The sequence below is a fragment of the Crotalus tigris genome, unplaced genomic scaffold, assembly GCF_016545835.1.
Source record: "Crotalus tigris isolate CLP2741 ecotype Arizona unplaced genomic scaffold, ASM1654583v1 scf7180000018301.7375997, whole genome shotgun sequence".
NCBI classification, from domain to species: Eukaryota; Metazoa; Chordata; class Lepidosauria; order Squamata; family Viperidae; genus Crotalus; species Crotalus tigris.
Genome location: NW_024096931.1, coordinates 3,930,183 through 3,950,210, shown reverse-complemented (window position 1 = coordinate 3,950,210; position 20,028 = coordinate 3,930,183). Strand labels below are relative to the sequence as shown.

General features: G+C 39.1%; 1 protein-coding gene across 11 annotated transcripts in view; it reads left to right on the top strand.

The window, feature by feature from the left end:
• RBFOX1 (RNA binding fox-1 homolog 1) overlaps positions 1 to 20,028 on the top strand; it is a 1,591,566-nt gene that overhangs the window by 1,487,460 nt on the left and 84,078 nt on the right. For all 11 annotated transcript variants that reach the window (XM_039349789.1, XM_039349790.1, XM_039349788.1 and 8 more), the window contains one exon: positions 8,892 to 8,972. In XM_039349789.1, the coding sequence (XP_039205723.1) occupies positions 8,892 to 8,972 (81 nt within the window). The remainder of the gene's footprint in view (positions 1 to 8,891; positions 8,973 to 20,028) is intronic.

Genomic DNA, 20,028 nt, shown 5'->3' with positions numbered 1-20,028 from the left:
TCCCTCGTCTTTGGCTAATAAAGTGGTTATTAACTAAGAAGGTTATCAACCCATTAATATCAGAATAATAGAGCCATATCTAGTCCTGAATTATGACCATACAGAAACCTTCAGGTTAAAAAGAGATTTGGGGAATTAGAGGCCCTGCTCAAAATATGTAGAAAAGAAACAATGCTTTTAGCTTTTTTTTTTTTTTTTTAAAAAAAAAACTCTATCTCCCACCAGAGCTTCTGTTGGAGACATATAGAAAAATGATTCTGAAAATTAAAAATAAAATAAATTATTTCATTTAAAAATAATTAAATTAAAAAACACTTAAAAATATTCCCAGCTTCCTCAGAGTTTTCTTATGCACAACTGAGGTAAAAAGTAATTTTAAGAAAAGGAGCAGAAAGAGAGAAAGAGAAAAAAAAAAGAGGAAGAATGCAACTCAGGTTTATTTTTTTAAAAACTATATATATATATATATATATATATATATATATATATATATATATATATCTATATTATAGTTCTTTGGTTGTTCGGGTTTTAGGCGTGGAGAAAACCCGAACAACCAAAGACCTATATACAAATACCCACGAAAACCTCAGAAAACACATATATATATATATATATATATATATATATATATATATATATATATATATATATATACTGGTCTATGATCATAATAAACCACTTTCACTCTTTCCATTTTTAAATTGGCTTCATGGCTAACTTGATTACAACAGGTTCCAAGATCAAGCATTGATGAGGAGCCGAAGAGCATGAAATAACCATGTTAATAAAAGGGAAGGAAACATTGATGGTTGCATTTTGCACTTTTGACATTATCCTTTTAGGTTTTTTTTTCTCTCTCTTTTGTGTTTCATGGAAAATTCAAATTACTTCATGCTCAGGATGAGAGACTCTTTTTCAGCTGCTAAATGATGAAAGATGTAGCCACTTTGGAAATAAAGATGATGTATCTGTACAGAAGCTGTTGATTTAAAATATCTTTAATCTTGATAAATAAGTTTTTAAGGAGAGAGAAAGAAAGAGAAGAAGGTTATACAAAGCTTTCAGTCTGGCACTGATGAATGGCAAATTCACCCATTTCTCAATTGGCGGTGAAGACACACACCACAAGGCATAACCACATTATACATCATATCTGCCAACTCATTTCTTTGATTAAATATTCCATCAGCACTGGCTATAAGGCAGTAAACCTTAACAAGATTCATAACTCACTTCCTTGGGTGGAGAGTCAGCCAGCTTGGGGAAGAAAATTAGAATGGAATTAAATTACTCCATAGGACAAGATCAAGAGAGAGAGGTATGGGGTGGGCAAAAGTCCCCTAATGCAATGCAAACGCAAGATATAGTTATGACTTGACAACTTGAAGCAGACAATTAAAGTCAAAAATGGAGCCGTGTAATGTAATTCAACTCTAAAGCCGGAGCATAATCATAAATGGTCAGGATACTTGTTTTAGCTGCAATTCCACCCTCCCCCTTCCCAATGCACACAGTTCTTTAGTAAAAACAGATTTTGCTATCCCAGGTTTGTTTGTTTTTTTTTTCTTTTAAGAAGGAGACAGAAACTTCAGTAGAATAATAAACAGCACAGAAGAGCTGTCCAAGTGGCCATGTTTGATATATATATTTTCAGTTCTGGGTGTATTTGGGTCTTTTCCCAAGTAAGATTGAGAGTATCTTGGTGATGTTTCCACAAGGTCCCACTCGTCATCTTCAGGCTGGGGTCTTCAGCTTCGTGCTTGTGCGACACACCAATAGCAATAGCTTTTAGATTTATATACCGCTTCATAGTGTTTTACAGCCCTCTTTAAGCAGTTTACAGGGTCAGCACCTTGCCCCCAACAATCTGGGTCCTCAAAAGGATGGAAGGCTAAGTCAACCTTGAGCTGTGAGACTCAAACTGCCAGCAATTGGCAGAATTAGCTTGAAATTCTATATTCTAACCACTGGGCCACTATGGCAATAGAATGGAATGGAACAGTAGAATGGAATGGAATGGAATGGAATGGAATAGAATAGAATAGAATAGAATAGAATAGAATAGAATAGAATAGAATAGAATAGAATAGCATGGGAATGGAAGGATTTACTGTATATTCCTTGCATTCAAAAGGATGCAAATGACCAGCTGTCTGCAAGGAGTATAAATCCTTCCACTCCCCACCATCTAGTCACAGCTGAAGAAGCTTCTTGGATGAGAAGCAAAACATCTTCAAAGAAAAAACAAGAAAGTCCAGTTGCCTCTTGAAAACAGCACCTTTGAGACAACCAAGGCCTGGATGACTGAGAATATCTATAGACATTCCGATAGGATATTTAGGGTGGAAATGGGAAGATTGTGCTTTCTTTGCAGTTAGCTGGTCTTATTACTCTTTAAGAGCCATTGTGGTTACTTGGGTTTTTATCTGTGACTTCAGGGTCGCCTGAAGGGGAGGTGTGGAATCTTCTTGGAACAGCCAAAAGGACTGCATGTAAATTGGGGATAAGTAACCCCAATGGCTCTCAGAGAGCGTTAAGACCAGTTGACCATATAGAAAACACAATCTTTCCATTTCCCACACACACACCATCCTGTCAGAACCTATCATTCTGCCCCTCCACCAGCTAAGCTCAAGTGTCAATAACTGTCCTTCCAACACCCTCCAGTACAACTGATGAAGCTTCCAGAATAGGAAGCAAAGCATCTTTTTTTCTTCTTCCTCAAAAAATCAGTCCAGTTGCCTTTTCAAAAATAATATACAACTGTGACCTGGATGACTGAGAATCTTCATAGACATCCTGGCTGGGAAGAATGCATTTTTCTATCCAGGGTGCTGTACTTTTAATCAAGACACTGTGATCACCATAAAAAAGAGTAAGATTTTACAGGCCATACGGTAGATGTGTAATTTAGTAACTCTCTTCTTGGATGGAAGAGGTCACAGATCTGCAGCAATACTGTGATGCTGTTTCCAGCATTCATAAAGGCAATAAGGCTACGCTTGGCAATTCATATTATTATTATTTTTGTTCAGTTGCAACATTTGCCCTTCCAAGCTACCGAGATTCTTGGCAGCGTGACCCCCTTTATCATTTTTTCTTCCCCCCTGAGAGACGCTCTTGACTCTGAACAGTAATTGCACAGTTGTTGGTAATATGATTAATACATGTAGTGCGCTGTTGTACATGCATTACCGTGGCACAGTTTCCCATATCCCCTCAATAGTGTGGTGTTCTCTATTCCCTTAGCAGATTAATACTTTAACACAAATTACTCAAGAGTTCCATTGGGACAGGTTTAGCTGAAGGATCTTGGGAGTTGAAATAGAGCAGGAAAAGCAACTCTTGATCTTTAAGAAGTGATCAGCTTTGTGTTTTGAACTGTTTAGTTGGCCTATAGCTGGAGTTATCAAAATGAAAAGCTGCTAAGTTATGCTTGGGACAAACCAAAGAAGAACAATATTTAGTGCACATCATCTGCTTTTGGTGTTTGCTCGTCCCTAATATCCTACAGGATTGTGAAGCTCTGAATAAACAGGGTTTATTTCCAAAATAGAACAGATGCAATAAGAGCACTTTATGATTTGATACAAATAGATAGCTAGTTGGATGGATGGATGGATAGAGATAGAGAGCTAGGTAGCTGGTAGACAGACAGACAGACAGACAGACAGACAGACAGACAGACAGATGATGGATGGATAGATAATATCATCTATAGATGATACAGCTATAGCTATAGCTATATAGATAACAGGATAATAAAAGAGTTGGAAGGGACCTTGCAGGTCTCTAGTCCAACCCCCTACTCAAGCAGGAGACCCTATACCATTCCAGATAAGTGGCTGTCCAGTCTCTTCTTAAAGGTTTTCAGAGATGGAGCACCCACAACCTCTGAAGGCAAGCTACTCCACTGCTTAATTGTTCTCACTGTCAGGAAATTTCTCCTTAATTCTAGGCTGCTTCTCTCCTTGATTAGTTTCCTTCCATTACTTCTTGTCCTGACTTTAGAGGTCTTCTAGAATCTAGTCCAACCTTCTGCTTAAGGCAGAAGACTTTATATCATCCCAGACAAATGGCTGTCCAGACTTTCGAAATCCTTCAGTAGCCCACAATTCTAGGAGGCAAACTGTTCCATTGATTAATAATTCTCATTGTCAGGAAATTTCTCCGTAATCCTAAACTGCTTTTGTCTTTAATGAGCTTTTACCCATTGCTTTTTATCCCACCTTTTGGTGTTTTGGAGAATAAGTGGGGTGGAAACTAATCCAAACATTTATCCAAACCTTTTGGTGTTTTGGAGAATAAGTGGGGTGGAAACTAATCCAAACGTTTATCCAAACCTTTTGGTGTTTTGGAGAATAAGTGGGGTGGAAACTAATCCAAACGTTTATCCAAACCTTTTGTTGTTTTGGAGAATAAGTGGGGTGGAAACTAATCCAAACGTTTATCCAAACCTTTTGGTGTTTTGGAGAATAAGTGGGGTGGAAACTAATCCAAACGTTTATCCAAACCTTTTGGTGTTTTGGAGAATAAGTGGGGTGGAAACTAATCCAAACGTTTATCCAAACCTTTTGGTGTTTTGGAGAATAAGTGGGGTGGAAACTAATCCAAACGTTTATCCAAACCTTTTGGTGTTTTGGAGAATAAGTGGGGTGGAAACTAATCCAAACGTTTATCCAAACCTTTTGGTGTTTTGGAGAAGCAACGGGTGGAAACTAATCAAGGAGAGAAGCAACCTAGAACTACGGAGAAACTTCCTGACAGTGAGAACAATTAATCGGTGGAACAACCTGCCTCCAGAAGCGGTGAATACTCCAACACTGGAAGTTTTTAAGAAGAGACTGGACAGCCATTTATCCAAAATGGTGTAGGGTTTCCTGCCTGAGCAGGGAGTTGGACTAGATGACCTCCAAGGTCCCTTCCAACTTTACTATCATCATCATCATCATCATCATCATTATTATTATTATTATTATTATTATTATTATTATTATTGTTGTTGTTGTTATTAAGTCAATGCAATCCAAATTTAAAAGGGATCCAGTATCTCCTTTAAAAAAAAAAGAAGAAAAATATGTTAACAATTTATTTTCCATTAAATTGAAGAAGCAGCCTGAAGGGGGAAAAATGCCAGAGACAATGTTGGCCAAGCACTAATACATGGTTCCACATATAATGTTTTCTTTGCAAAATATACATAAACTGTATAATAAATAGGGTTCGATTAACCCCACGCTAGATATAAATGTACAACCAATTAACTAATTTTAATTTCTCTCCCTCTTTTTCTTTGAAAAAAAAAACATCTGTTGGCATTTTTGTTTGAATAATCCTTGTTTAGTTTCCATAATAGTGTACATTTTAATGAAAAACTCATTAGAATGTAACAGAGGGCATAATTAATTCTGGGTGATTCTTTCTATGTAAATAGCTAGCACAGATGCCAAATTCCATTTTCTGCTGGCTTTATTAATTTTTCATACACCAATATTTCAGCCATAATGGGTTGTAACAGCTCCTCAGAAGTTTTAGAAACACATTAACTGCCATCAGAGCTGTTAATCTAGCTTGGATTGTCACCATTTGTATGATAATACTTTAACATTACATTTTTAAAAACAATGGCAAGAGCTTTATTTTTTTAATGTTTGGAAGCAAACATCTATGTATAATTAACGCAACTAATATTAAACTATTGGGTTAATTTCTCTGTATTTAGAAAGCAACTTAATCTATTTTGCAACCCATTTACTCAAAAACATTTAGATTATTTAAAAAAAAAACAAGAAGAATGAGAAAAATAGTCCCATTTGGAGAGAAATAATGTTGTATTATAATAGCCCTTGCAGTTAAAACTGAGAGCTGAGATTGTCTAGCCTTCTCTTCAACTTCAGAGAAATATTTCAGCAGAATATTTTCCAATGTAGACAAAGCTCACCTCTCAGCCTTACCCCGACATTAACAGTATCAACTGAAACCCTGCCAATCCTTAAATAGTAAGATTTTTAACTGTCTATTCCTACCTGTTCCAAACCTGATGTTAATTCTATGGTGAATACAATAATGAATGTAGATTTATTATTTCCTCTTTCTGAAAATGACAACTTCTCAATTTCTGGAAACATTAGGTTGCAGATGGAGAGACTCATAATCCCAGAAAGCTTTTATCTGTTTCCTTTGTTATCACTTTGGATGATGATTAGCTTAGCCCAGCAAAATGGTAACAAGGTTGTCCAAATGTTCCTTATTCTTTAAGGCGGGTCTGTGCACATTTATGCCCATGCATTTCTGTTTTTAGACCTCTCTCTCTCTCTCTCTCTCTCTCTCTCTCTCTCTCTCTCTCTCTCTCTCTCTCTCTCTCTCTCTCTCTCTCTATCTCTATCTCTATCTCTATCTCTATCTCTTATCTCTATCTCTATCTCTATTTCTCTCTGTGTGCCCTTCTCTGACTTTCTCTATCTCTCTTTATCTTTTTATCTCTGTCTTTCTTTCTCTCTCCCCCATCCCCCCTTTCATAATCTTAGTAAATCAAGTAAAAATAGAAGATGAAAATTGGGTAAACTACTACTGCTAAAAACAGTGAGAAAGAGGCAAAGTTTAAATAGTTTTCGACCATCCAGTTCATTCAGCAGAGCATAATTCATCATAACTAAAGTGAAAGCAACATAGCAATAAGGACCTTTAGCTGCGTTTCAGGTGTAGTGAAACTGAAATCAAACTTCTATTATTCTCTCATTCTCTTCTCCCCTCTCCCCTTTCCCCCCCACATAGAGTAGGAAGGAAGAATAGAGTCCATTTTCCAAGAATATTGCAAGAATGAAAGTACACAAAGTTCATTGGACCTTTTAAATGAGAGAAAGCAACCCTGATGAACAGGATACCTAAAGTTCACATGGAGTTATTAGTTCTACCTTATCACCTTATACGCTGCCAGGCTAATGAATGACAGAATCTTCATCACCACCTCTAAAATGGGACATCCCCCCCCAAAAAAAAGTCTGGGCCCCAGGCCAGTTGTCAGAGCTGTATTTAGTCCCTTTCAGAAGGCCATTTATGGCACCGTGTAATCTACATGAACCCAGGAAGGGTTTATGGCTATCTCATGAGTGAAACAGACTAATGTGGTTCAATGAACCATGGCTTACTGCAATGTGTGAAACTGGGTTTCATGTTTGTTTCCTGTATGTATATCCAACCTTGGCAACTTTTAGACTTGTGGACTTTGTTGTTGTTGTTAATTGCAAAGTCGTGTCCGACCCATCGCGACCCCATGGACAACGTTCCTCCAGGCCTTCCTGTCCTTTCGATATATGCCAGGGCTGTCCAACCTCGGCAAATTTCAGACTTGTGGACTTCAGCATGTTGGCTGGGGAATTCTGGGAGTTGTGGACTTTAACAATATGTTGAAGTCCACAAGTCTGAAATTTGCCGAGGTTGGACAGCCCTGGTATATATCGAATAAATCAAGTAAAAGTGAGATACGGTCAGGTTACATATAGCACAGGTGTATACTAGCAGTTCTGATGTGTCCATGGCTCCTAAAAATGGCTTCCCTCCCACCAATATCAAGAAGATAGTATCACAGCTGCAAGATTATTGATGGGGCAATAGTGGAAGAAAGATTCTTTGCCTACTATGGAAGAATGGATACTTAAGGTGTCCAATTTAGCAGAAATGGCAAAAATCTCTGCTTATTTGAAGGATTATTCACAAGAAAGATATATTTCAGTTTGAAGAAGATGGATAGATTATATTCAGAAGAAACATGAGGCTAAAAAGTGTTATCTAGCTTATGAGTAAATTTTAGATTATTATTAATAGTTTAACATGGTTGAATTTATATTATTTTTAGTATTATGGTTTAATTATATTATTATTTTTGTTTTTAATTTGTTAATATTTATCTTGAAAAGGAGTTAAAGTATGTTATGGATTTGATTGTTAGTACAGTTGGGTAATGTTAGTTAGATTATGATTGTTTATTTGTAACCCTGTAATCAGCTCTGGGAAGTGGGGGAGGGGGGAGGGGTGGGAGGGATTTGGGATATATATTGTATAAATTTTTTAAAACTTTTAATAATAAAAAAGATAGGAATGCAAATACTGAGCAAGGCTGCGCAACTCCAGACTCTTTTATGTATTTATATCAGTGTGACAAGTTGGGATGGGTTGATCTTACTTAATGTAAGATGAAGGCATTTATACGGGGTGAGACAGGCTATCAGTCTTCCTTAACCTGAGAAGTTTTAGGTATTTAAGTGCTACAAATATCAGCTCTCTTACCTTTTGTTCACTCTAGGTCAGTGGTTCTCCACCTGTGGGTCGGGACCCCATTTGGGGTCGAACGACCATTTCACGGGGGTCGCCAAACAACACAGTCCGCCATTTTTTCCCTTTTTTTCCTTAGCTGTGCTACTCCCTTTTATTCTATTGGCTTTTGAAAGCCAATAGAATAGACTCTCTTGAATAGAGTCTAATTCTATTGGCTTTCCAAAGCCAATAGGAATTGTCCAGGCTGTCTCTGCCCTGCTGAGCCCGCCAAAAGTCCCATTCTGCAAACGGTGCTGCACCAGTTGAGTAGTCCTTGACTTACGACCGGTTGAGTAGTCCTCGACTTACAACCGGTTGGGGGTCGCAGCATTAAAAAGGTTGAGAACCACTGCTCTAGGTAGAAATGATTGTGGGGTGGGGAGGGGGTTAGGATAGGTACTTCTGCTGCAGGTTATTGGGAGGTATATTTGCATGCATATATTTGCATGCACAGAAGAGCAAATGTAACTCACCGAATATGTCAAGAAACAATTTTGGTTTTACATAACTCTGTGATATTTTTTTTTCCATATCTCCCAGCCTCAGAACACTCTCTGTCTCTTTTTCTTTCATAGGCAGGGTGCTCCTGTGCCAGGCAAATCAAGAAGGATCTCCCATGTACAGTGCCCCCAGTTCACTAGTATACACGTCCACAAGTAAGCCAATATTCCAGCTATCTTTTTCCTTGAATTGATTGATTTGTTGACTTCCTGGGAAATGTCCACATGGACCCAACTCTTGGGCTAAGTTGAACATGAGGTCAAAGGCTATGTTGTAGAACCCCTTATATTCATCTAGAAGGGGCTGTGCACTTTTGCGTGGTGTGATGGCATTTGTAGTCTGACATATCTGGCAGGTGAAAGGTTGGGGATGGGGTAGTCTCCTTGTCTTTCTGCAAGGAAAAGTGATAAGCACCCAAGACTGTCAAGTGCAGGGAATCAAAAAGAACATGATGAATTGCTCAGAATAATTTCTTTATTACTATTTGTCCATAGACAGGAATCTTGCCAGTGTAAAGCACGCTCCGCATAACTACCATAATAAACCCAGTTAAGTTTTTAGGGAGGATCCCTTCTGAGCCTCTTTCTGCATAACAAGGACTCAAGGCTGATTTGTCTATTATTTATTTGGGAACAAGCCCCTCCATCTTGCAACTCAGCACCAGATTGCACCACATAAGCCCCAGCCCTGGGTTCAGAAAAGGAGAGACAAGTCAGAGAACTGGCTGGAGGCCTCTGAAAAGCAGAAATGCATATTCTTAAGACCTCTCTAAGATGCCTCTCAAGTGAAAGGTTTGATGTCGCATTGAAACAAAACCTTTGAATCTATAAAGGGATCACCATAACTTTTACTAATTCAAATTAATGTCCCTTTAATTTACATGGCAATTTAATCAACATTGGATTTTATCTTAACCCAAACAGTCTTCTTTGTGAGGGTGGAGGCTTGTTCTCTGAGCTTGTGGGTTGGTTTCCAAATATTTCATTTCCAGGCTATATCTACATGGAAGGAAGGAAGAAAGGAAGGAAGGAAGGAAGGAAGGAAGGAAGGAAGGAAGGAAGGAAGGAAGGAAGGAAGGAAGGAGTGGGGGTTAGTGTCAAGATTGAACTACTATGATGCCTGACCACACAAAGGCCTTATAAACAGAAGAACACCAGCACAGACATCCCCTAAACTCCACTGAAGATGTTACTCTCAACCTGGTAATGAAATGTTCAGAAACCAACCCACAAGCTCAGAGAACGAACCTCCATCTTTATCGTCCACCCGAGCTATAGATATTCGCCACTATCACACACCTCTTTGTTTCAGACCAGACCTGGGGGGAAGAGGCAGGGGAGATGGAAGTGGGATTCCAGATGTGCCATGGTAAAGTACAGTGAAAAAAAATGGAAATGTTGACTGAAAAAAATGGAAGTGTTGTGCATTTAAGGTCAAGGAAGATGCATCATTTTGACAGATTCTGATATGGTTATGCTGATAAAGGTGATACAGTTGGAAGGGCTGTGAATAAGATACTTCACAACAATGAAGAGATGTTATGTCTTATGCTACTTATATGAATAACTTTATCGAATGTCAATGGCAAATTTTAAGAGTGTTATGCCTTATAGACCACCTTTCAAATTAAGAATCCACAATCGATCCAGAATCCCTCATTTATTCATTTATTTAATGAAATTTAATGTATTGGTATGCTTCCCATTTCCAAAACCTGTTCAAAACCAATCAATAAACCCATTCACAATGAAACAAAATTGATGAAATCAAAAACTGCTAGCTAAAAACAATCAGGCCTTAAAGAAGTGTCAGCCCAGCCCAAGAACAACATGGAATAACCCAGCCAAAGTTTAGTTCTTCAGTAAGACAGAATCTTACCAGACTAAATCTTTACTACTCACCCTAATGAATATATCCCGGGAGATTCAAGGGAGTGGCGATCCTAAATCTCTTCGTCTGGACTCATACAAGATCCCCTTTCCATCACAGGAAGAGACCATATCTCTACACAGAAAGAATTCTGAATTAAGGGGGAGGTGATTGAAATTGTCCATTTCTGAGGTCCTGTCAGATAGTCATCAATTTGTGTCTGTTTTAGTGTATCTGCCTTTAAAAGATATTTGATCGAAGAGATATTCTAGTTCTACCACCAAGTTTCCTTTAAAAGCCATTTCTCAATATCTTAGTGTTTTTATCTCCCTTCCTGTTCTGCTCTGAAGCCCCTTGTTTTCATTTTGAGGAAGGATCTGCAGGAAGGAGAGATCAAAAAGTAAAAAAAAAAAATAAGAAGAATAGTGGCCTTTTCTCATATGCATTGCAGTTGTGACCTTCATTTGGACATTTTTGCCCTTTCTTTCCTCTATTAGTTTCCTATTTCCCAACAGGTCTCTTACAAACCACCACTGTACACTTTACTGGTATTCAGTACAGAACCTGCTTGAATTATCACAAAGGTTTTATCATCTGAAAGAAAGAGCCCAACTTCATTCCAGTATCCCTGATAGAAGCACAAAGTCATGGTAGACAAAATAATAATGATAATATTTTATTAAATATCCAAACAAGCAGGCATCTTGCTTATAACAAACATGTTATGATAGAAAGTAATTAAAAAGAAGAAATTCTAGTTCAGTGGTTCTCAACCTGTGGGTCGGGACCCCATTTGGGGTCGAACGACCATTTCACGGGGGTCGCCAAACAACGCAATCCGCCATTTTTTTCCCCTTTTCCTTAGCTGTGCTACTCCCTTTTATTCTATTGGCTTTTGAAAGCCAATAGAATAGACTCTCTTGAATAGAGTCTAATTCTATTGGCTTTCCAAAGCCAGTAGGAATGGTCCAGGCTGTCTCTGCCCTGCTGAGCCCGCCAAAAGTCCCATTCTGCAAACGGTGCTGCACCAGTTGAGTAGTCCTCGACTTACGACCAGTTGGGTGTCGCGGCATTAAAAAGGTTGAGAACCACTGTTTTAGTTCATCAGTGTTTCTATACCAGGTGATGTTAGGATTGAGATAAAAGAATTAGAAAAAAAAAATATTGGGATTTGTAGATCAAAGACGAACACCTATGGGGAAAAAAAAAAGAAATCTGTAGTCTTACCAATTGTGATTGAATCCCTTGGTGAAATACCCAAACGTATAATGAGGGTCACATGACTTTTATTAATTCAATTTAATATCCCCCTAATTTACATGGCAATGAAATCAAAATTGGATTTTGTCTTACCCATCTGACCCAGGGAGGGAGATGGAAGTGGGATTCCAGGTGTGCCTGCATAAAGTTGAGTAAAAAAAAAAAAAGTGAAAAAGTTGTGCATTTCAAGTTAGGGAAGATAGCTTTCAGCATCGTTTTGACTGGCTGTGGTATCTGGAAATATTGAAATCATTGGACTTCCTAAGTTTACTACATTTACAAAAAAATCACCTTGCTTGGTAGGGCCTATATTCCTAGGTGCTACCTTAATAATCCCTCGTTACTTTAATTATTACGTTTAGACTTAGTGCTTCATAGTGCTTTACAGCCATCTCTCAGCCACTACCTATTGCCCCTAACAATCTGGGTCCTCATTTTACCGACCTCGGAAGGATGGAAGGCTGAGTCAACCTGGAGCTGGTCAGGATCGAACTTCTGACTGTGGGCAGAGTCAGTCTGTAATGCTGTATTCTAACCACTGGGAAGGAAGGAAGGGAGGGAGGGAGGGAGGGAGGGAGGAAGGAAGGAATAGCACCTAGACTTATATATCGCTCCACTGTGCTTTTTTTTTTAACCAACAAAAGAAAACAAAGCAAAACATAACACACATACACACACAGTATATATTCCTCCCCTTTTTTTAACAGCGATTACGTAACGGTAATCTTCTATTATTTACATTTCCCCCCTTATTCTTCTTTAGAATATTTGTCTTTATTGCCCCATTGGTTCTTATTTACATTTTTCTTCCTTCATATTCTACTTTTTACTGAGAATAATTCATATTTATTATTATTATACATTATTATACACATATTTTCACTTTTGACCTTTCCATATTTATTCTCCTCTATTATTTCTAGTCTCCAACCAGTCATACCACTTGTTCCATGTTCCTCTGTGTCTTCCTTTTCTTTTATCTCTTTTGTTAATTTGTCCATCTCAGCACAGTCCAGGATTTTTCTTATCACTTCTTCCTCTGGTGATATATTCTCATTTTTCCAGCACTGTACATATGCTATTCTTGCTGCCGTTATTATCCACTGTGCTTTTATAGCCCTCTCTTAGCAGTTTACAGTCAGCACATTGACCCCAACAATCTGGGTCCTCATTTTACCCACCTCGGAAGGATGGAAGGCTGAGTCCACCTTGAGCCGATCAGGATCAAACTCCAGGCAGTGGGCAGAGCCAGCCTGCAATATTGCATTCTAACCACTGTGCCACCACAGTTCTTCTGTGTTTCCATCACTCTTAGACATGGATGTAACCAATTACTCACACTTGATACAACAATCTAAACAAGAAGCCAATCAAGAGATAGGATGGCATGGATGTCTTTGAATAAGAGATTGAGGAAGAAGTTCTCACAGTGTAAGGAAGCAGCTAGCTTGGAAACTCAACAATCATTGCATCTCATGGTAGAAGTGAGATCATTGAATAAATGATGTGGGAACCTAAGAAGATGCATGTTCAAAGGCAGAAGCGCCTCTGGGTACCTCCTCATTCAGCATGGCTCCTGTGGTCAGAAGGATCCTGGCCTTTAATTCTGGGCCAGCAACCTTACTTTGTACAATGCCTTGGAGCACTCAACATAGCATTGTTCCAAAGAATTATGGGAAATTTGAAATGGCTACTCATTTTCTTTTCTTTTTTTTTTATGAAGTAATTATTTCCAACTGTGCTATGGACAGCTTGTGAATGAGCCCTAGGCTCTCTCAATTGATCTGTCATGAATAGCCATGCTTTAATCTCAAAATCTACAGATAGGACCAAAAAACAAACAAACAAACAAAATGGCAGGGAAGAGGAAGTTAGAGAAAGAAGAAATAAAGACGGGGTGATGTGAGAGCGTCTAGATCTGCCCCACACTGCTCTAGCCCTTTCGCATAATTGTCTGAGAAAACTTCCATCAGTTTCTGTAATTAAACTAATGGTCTAAATGAATTTCCAGATCACTAGCTATTCGTTTTGATATGTCATTACACTGAGTTCAATTAATAGGAAGTAAGTTTACAGCCCATTGTGTCCTTCAAATGCTAGTCTATTTCATCAGTTTTAATTAGCAATATCCATTTGGCCATCAACCTCCTCTTTCCCACCCATTCGGGCCACGCTCGCTCATTGGATGGGCCCGCTCTCGGACTTTGGGGTTCTTGGTTGTTTAGCCTTAAAACAAATAGAGTGAAACGTTAGATAATTAGCACTTTTAACACATCCGGCACACAAAGTTTGTGGGGCCCGATCCAGTGCGCCTGTTACAATTGGCATTATTATTTACTACATCTGTGGCCATTTAGAATTCCACATGGGTTTCAACAAGAAGGGAAGGGAAGGGAGGAAGGGAGGAAGGAAGGAAGGAAGGAAGGAAGGAAGGAAGGAAGGAAGGAAGGAAGGAAGGAAGGAAGGAAGGACGAAGGAGGAAAAAACAGGGAGGGAGGAATTTGTTTTGACAAGGAGGGAAGGAGTAAGGGAGGGAGGGAAGAAAGAAATTGTTTTGATAGCAAGAGAGAAAGAAAGGAAGGGGAGAGGGAAGAAGGGAGGGAGTCAGCAAGGAAGGAAGGAATTGACGGAGAGAGGGAAGAAGGAACTTGTTTTGATGAAGGAAGGAAAGGAAGGAAGGAAGGAAGGAAGGAAGGAAGGAAGGAAGGAAGGAAGGAAGGAAGGAATTGACGGAGAGAGGGAAGAAGGAACTTGTTTTGATGAAGGAAGGAAAGGAAGGAAGGAAGGAAGGAAGGAAGGAAGGAAGGAAGGAAGGAAGGAAGGAAGGAAGGAAGGAAGGAAGGGTTTTATTACTGGAGCATTACTCACATAGGTCTGATTGGAGTGATGCTGTCAGATTTAAAACATCTATACAGTGTTATTAAATTAAACACTTTTCAGGTTCATTTGACTCCATCCAATATCTGAGCAGTAACATGGAACAAGCCTCTGACTTTTTCAAGGAATTTTTTCCAGCTCTCACCCCAAACTGCCACCATGATGGTCTTCCAGCCAGCTGAGCTTAACCTTCCTAACATTGCCTACGTACCCTTACTAAACTGGATGAAATTTACTTCTTTTATGCTTATTGTTATTGCTATTTCTAGCCTTACACGAAATAAGCAGAACGCGCTTCTTTCTGCTTTGTGCCTATGGTGGTCCCTTGATGAGATTTCTTTCTCTTAACCCCAACATCAACACAACAGAGAATATTTTAATATATCCGGAGAGCCTTATAATATGAAGGTTCAAAGGAAGTTTCAATAGACTTTTAGTTCACTTTATGGAAGGCCTTGGGTTGCTAAACCTAGAGGCCATCTAAATTGCATTTCATTTTTTTTTTTTTTAATGTGAGCTTCAACAAAGATTTCCCTCACTCACCCACCCACCTTTGGACGCTTTGATAAGTTTGTGCAAGAAAACTGAAAGTTACTCTTAAAATTTATGTGGGAAATTTCAGGTGCTGCATGTTTTACAATTCCAAAAAGCACATCGGAAATTATGGTTTCCCCAAAAATTCCTGGAGAATATAAAGAGCTGAGGGGCTGGATAGGGCTAGGCAATCATTTCTTTAAAACAATGTAATTGTAAAGGAAACAGCTACTTTGATCTCAGTCAAGACTTGGATGGAATGACAATAAAATAAGCAATGATTTTGAAAAGCAGGAACTTATACTGATGTGCCAGAAACATTTTAATGAATATGGATACAGGTAGTCCTCAGCCGATGGAAACAACGGAGCCCAAAATTTCTGTTGTTAAGTGAAACATTTGTTAAGTGAATTTTGTCCCATTTTATGACCTTTGTAGTCACAGTTGTTAACTGAATCACTGCGGTGGTTCAGTTAGTAATACGGTTGTTAAATGAATCTGACCTCCCCATTGACTTTCCTGGTCAGAAGGTTGAAAAAGATGATCATGTGACTCTGGGACACTGCAACCGTCATAAATACATGCCAGTTGCCAAGCCTCTGAATTCTGATCACATGACCATGGGGATGCTGCAATGGTTGTAACCGGGAAAAGTGGTCATAAGTCACTCTTCCCAGTGCTGTTATAACTTTGAGTGGCCACGAAATGTCATTTGTAGTATTGTACTGGTTCTTTTCTTTTTTTGGAATATGTTTTCTCTTCCCCCTCTCCTCCCTCTCCCACCTCCTCCCGCTCCCTCTTCTTCCCTCTCCCTCTTCTTCCCTCCCGCTCCCTCTCCCTCTCTCTCCTCCCCCTCCCTCTCTCCCCTCCCCGCCTGCTCCCCCTCCCTCCCCTTCCCCTCCCCTTCCCCTCTCTCTCCCTCCCCTACCTCTCCCTCCCTCTCCCTCCTCCTCTCCCTCTCTCTCCCTCTCTCTCCCTCTCCCTCCCTCTCCCTCTCCCTCCCCCTCCCTCTCTCCCTCTCTCCCCTCCCCCTCCCTCCCTCTCTCCCCTCTCCTCCCCCTTCCCCTCCCTCCCCCTCCCTCCTCCCTCTCTCCCCTCTCCTCTCCCTTCCCCTCCCTCCCCCTCCCTCTCTCCCTCTCTCCCCTCCCTCCCCTCCCTCCCCTCTCTCCCTCCCTCCCCCTTCCCCTCCCCTCCCCTTCCCTTCCCCCTTCCCCTCTCTCTCCCTCTCTCTCCCTTCCCTCCCTCTCCCTCTCCCTCTCTCTCCCTCCATCTCCCTCCCCCTCCCTCTCCCTCCCTCTCCATCTCCCTCCCTCCTCTCTGTTTCTCCTCCTGTTTTTTTTTTTTTTTTTGCTGTCTGGCTTTAACTGTTTCTTCTGTAGCGTGCAATCCAGTTACCGCCCAACATTCACAGCCTTCCAGTGTGCTTGTGTTGATATTTCTTTCACAAAAATACATATGGCAGATAAGTAGCCGCAGCAGGATACTTTTGCTGTGTGTCAAGGAGATATTAAAACAATAAACTACATTGCCCTGGGATTTTAGCTTACAAGCAAAATGAAAACAACACGACAAAGATGAGATCATTTTGAACGGTGGCAAGGCAGGAAAGTCACCAGAAACCCGCAAGATTACTGACAGAAAACATTTTGAATGAAACCTGTTCTTAAGTAGCCGGCACTCTGACAACTTTAGATCAACCCCCATACATGTTTGAGCAGTGGAAAGATAACATGATTTGTGTTTAAAATTATCCATCACCTTGATAAACCTACAGATCTAAGTGGAACATCTGGTTTATTACACAAAACATAACTCTAAAGGGGTTTTTTTTAGAGTGGAAGGTTGACTGTTTTACTTTTCCTGCAGAATGTAAATTGGCTGCAATCATGAAAGCTGCATCCTTATGCATTTACTTTGCATTTGAAGGATCAAGTTGTTCTTTTTTAATAAAAAAATATCTGTGCATAGAACCATCCCAGAAAATGTTTGAATTCATATTCATATTCACAATTGCAGGAAATTTTTGGATAACTTTGGTCTTGTTGGATGGATGGATGGATGGATGGATGGGTGGGTGGGAGGGTGGGTGGGTGGGTAGGTAGGTAGGTAGGTAGATAGATAGATAGATAGATAGATAGATAGATAGATAGATAGATAGATAGATAGATAGATAGATAGACAGACAGTGCATTAAACCTGTATGAGACGTTCAGTGCTTCAAATGGATTCAAATCAGTTCAAATAGATTTGAAATCAGCCCAATAATGCATTGAAGAAGACCTATTAATATATTTGACTGACATGGTGGTGTCTCGATCCATTCATTTGCCTTGCACACATTCTTGTGTGGGCTGAAACAAATTAGATTGAATGCTGTTCTGTTCAATCCAAATAAACTTGGTGATCTACTTGCATCTATCCATATGTACCAGGTAAACAATTTTAAAATCTATTGGATGGAAAAAATAAACCCCATTGTTATAATGCTTCCCTTAATATATTGCAGATCTATTTTAAATACTATAATAAGGGATACTAAATTTTAAAACAAATACCTAAAGCATGAGTATTTGGAGTATAGTATATTTGCAATGGGTAACATTAATTGTGGATAAACTGAAAATGCAGATTTTTAAAATAAGGTCCAGCATTTGGGAAAAAAAAATCTACTACAATATCAAGGTTTCTTAATTATTTGGGATTTGTTCATTTCTGATACAGATATCTGGCACTGACAGATATTTTGTGTATGTATAAAAGTGTGTTATCTGGAGTCTTATGAAGCAAGCATTTGTCATATCTATTGCTATTTTCTTTCCATTTTTTTTCAAATAGTTCCACATTCCCCAGCCCCAATCTTTTGTAAGTAAATGAATTAGTCTTTCCAAACAATGGAAATAATTTTTTGTTCTTTTTTTTTTCCTTGAGTGAAATTTCATCCCAGAGGAGTTGTCAATATACCTGAGAACACACAAACAAACACCTTATTCACCATGAATATTATTATTAATACATTATGATCCATATTGTTTATATGTCACTTGAATTAACTCATTGTTTCTTTCTAATTAGGGAGAGAACATATTTTGCTGTTAGCTTGTCAAAGAGTGGAAAATATTCTCTCTCTCTCTCTCTCTCTCTCTCTTTCTCTCTCCCTCTCTCCCTCTCCCACTCCCTCTCTCTCTTTTAACTTGCAGTCAGCTAGAGAGCTTTACGATGAGCCTACATGAATGAGAGAGACGGAGATAGGATTTTAAGGTTGTATTGCAAACACTTTCTCATTTTGCAATGCATAATTGTGTGAAAAAGTGACAGGAATGCAATATTTGCAGGCAGGAATATTGGTGACATTGCCTTTTCAGATAAATGTTATCTATAATTTGAAAAGCGGGATTGAAATTGAAAAGAAGTCTTGGGCAGTGTGTTGAGTTGTCCTGAAGATGAACAGAAATGCATGCGTTTGGAACAGGATGAACAGATATTTTTTTTAAAAAAAAATAACAACAACAACAATTGTTCACACAAATTCAGGGTCCTGTACCAACCCAAACCTATGTGGTTTTTGTTGGCAATGCAAATGGAAACCACCATGAAATATTAAATCCAAAGTACATGGTTTAAGGGTCTAAGTAGCAGCTGCTATATTTTCATTGTTTCTGTTTTCTCCCTCATATTCCAAATATAGGTAGTCCTTGACTTATGACCATAATTAAGCTCCAGATTGATGTTGCTAAGTGAGACATTTGTTAAGGGAGTGTTGCCCCATTTAACAAGCTTTCTTGTCGCAGTTGTTAAGTGAATCACTGCAGGTGTTAAGTTAGTAACATGGTTGTTGTGAATCTGCTCCCCCGTTGACTTTGTTTGTCAGAAGGTCACAAAAGGGAATCACATGACCCTGGGACACTATGCAACCGTCATAAATACGAGTCAGTTGGCAATTGTCTGAATTTTGATTATGTGATCCCGGGGATGCTGCAATGCTCGTAAGGGTGAAAAACCGCCCTAAGCCACTTTTTCGGTGATGTTGTAACTTTGAATGGTCATTGAATGAACTGCTGTAAATCGAGGACTATCTGTAATCATATAATCAAACAATATATTCAGGCATCTTCATCTCTGAGAAATAGCGAAACAAAACCTTTCATTCAGTGAGAATGTGGGAATTCTGGAACCAATCCCAGTTGAATGAAGCTGGGTCAAAAAATTAGGAAAGAGAATTCCAGGCATCCAAAGGCATCCAGAGATATCTCCATATTCAGGCTTGATAGAAATAAGACAATTTGAGAGACACGGAGAGGAGATAGAATAGAGAAAGCCAGCTGGTTAGCTGGTTAGCCACAAGCCCTGGGTGGATAGCCTTGGGTCTACAAAGATCCGAACTATTTCCAATCAGGGCTTCTAACATGAGATTATTCAAACAAACCAGCATTGGACAGAATATCTAAACAAACAAAGGCAAATATACATGTCCCAGATAATATTGCAGCCTCTAATCTGAGTCGGTCACCGGGATCAGAGATTTAGGCTTCCAGGTTTTTGGATTTGTGCTGGAGCTTATCCTCAAAGAACTTCTCTATGTGCTCCTTAATATCTTTTTCTTTTAAATATTACTTATTGTTTTATCATAGAAATATCTTAATCGTTGTTGCTATTAGTTGAGAAGTCATGTCT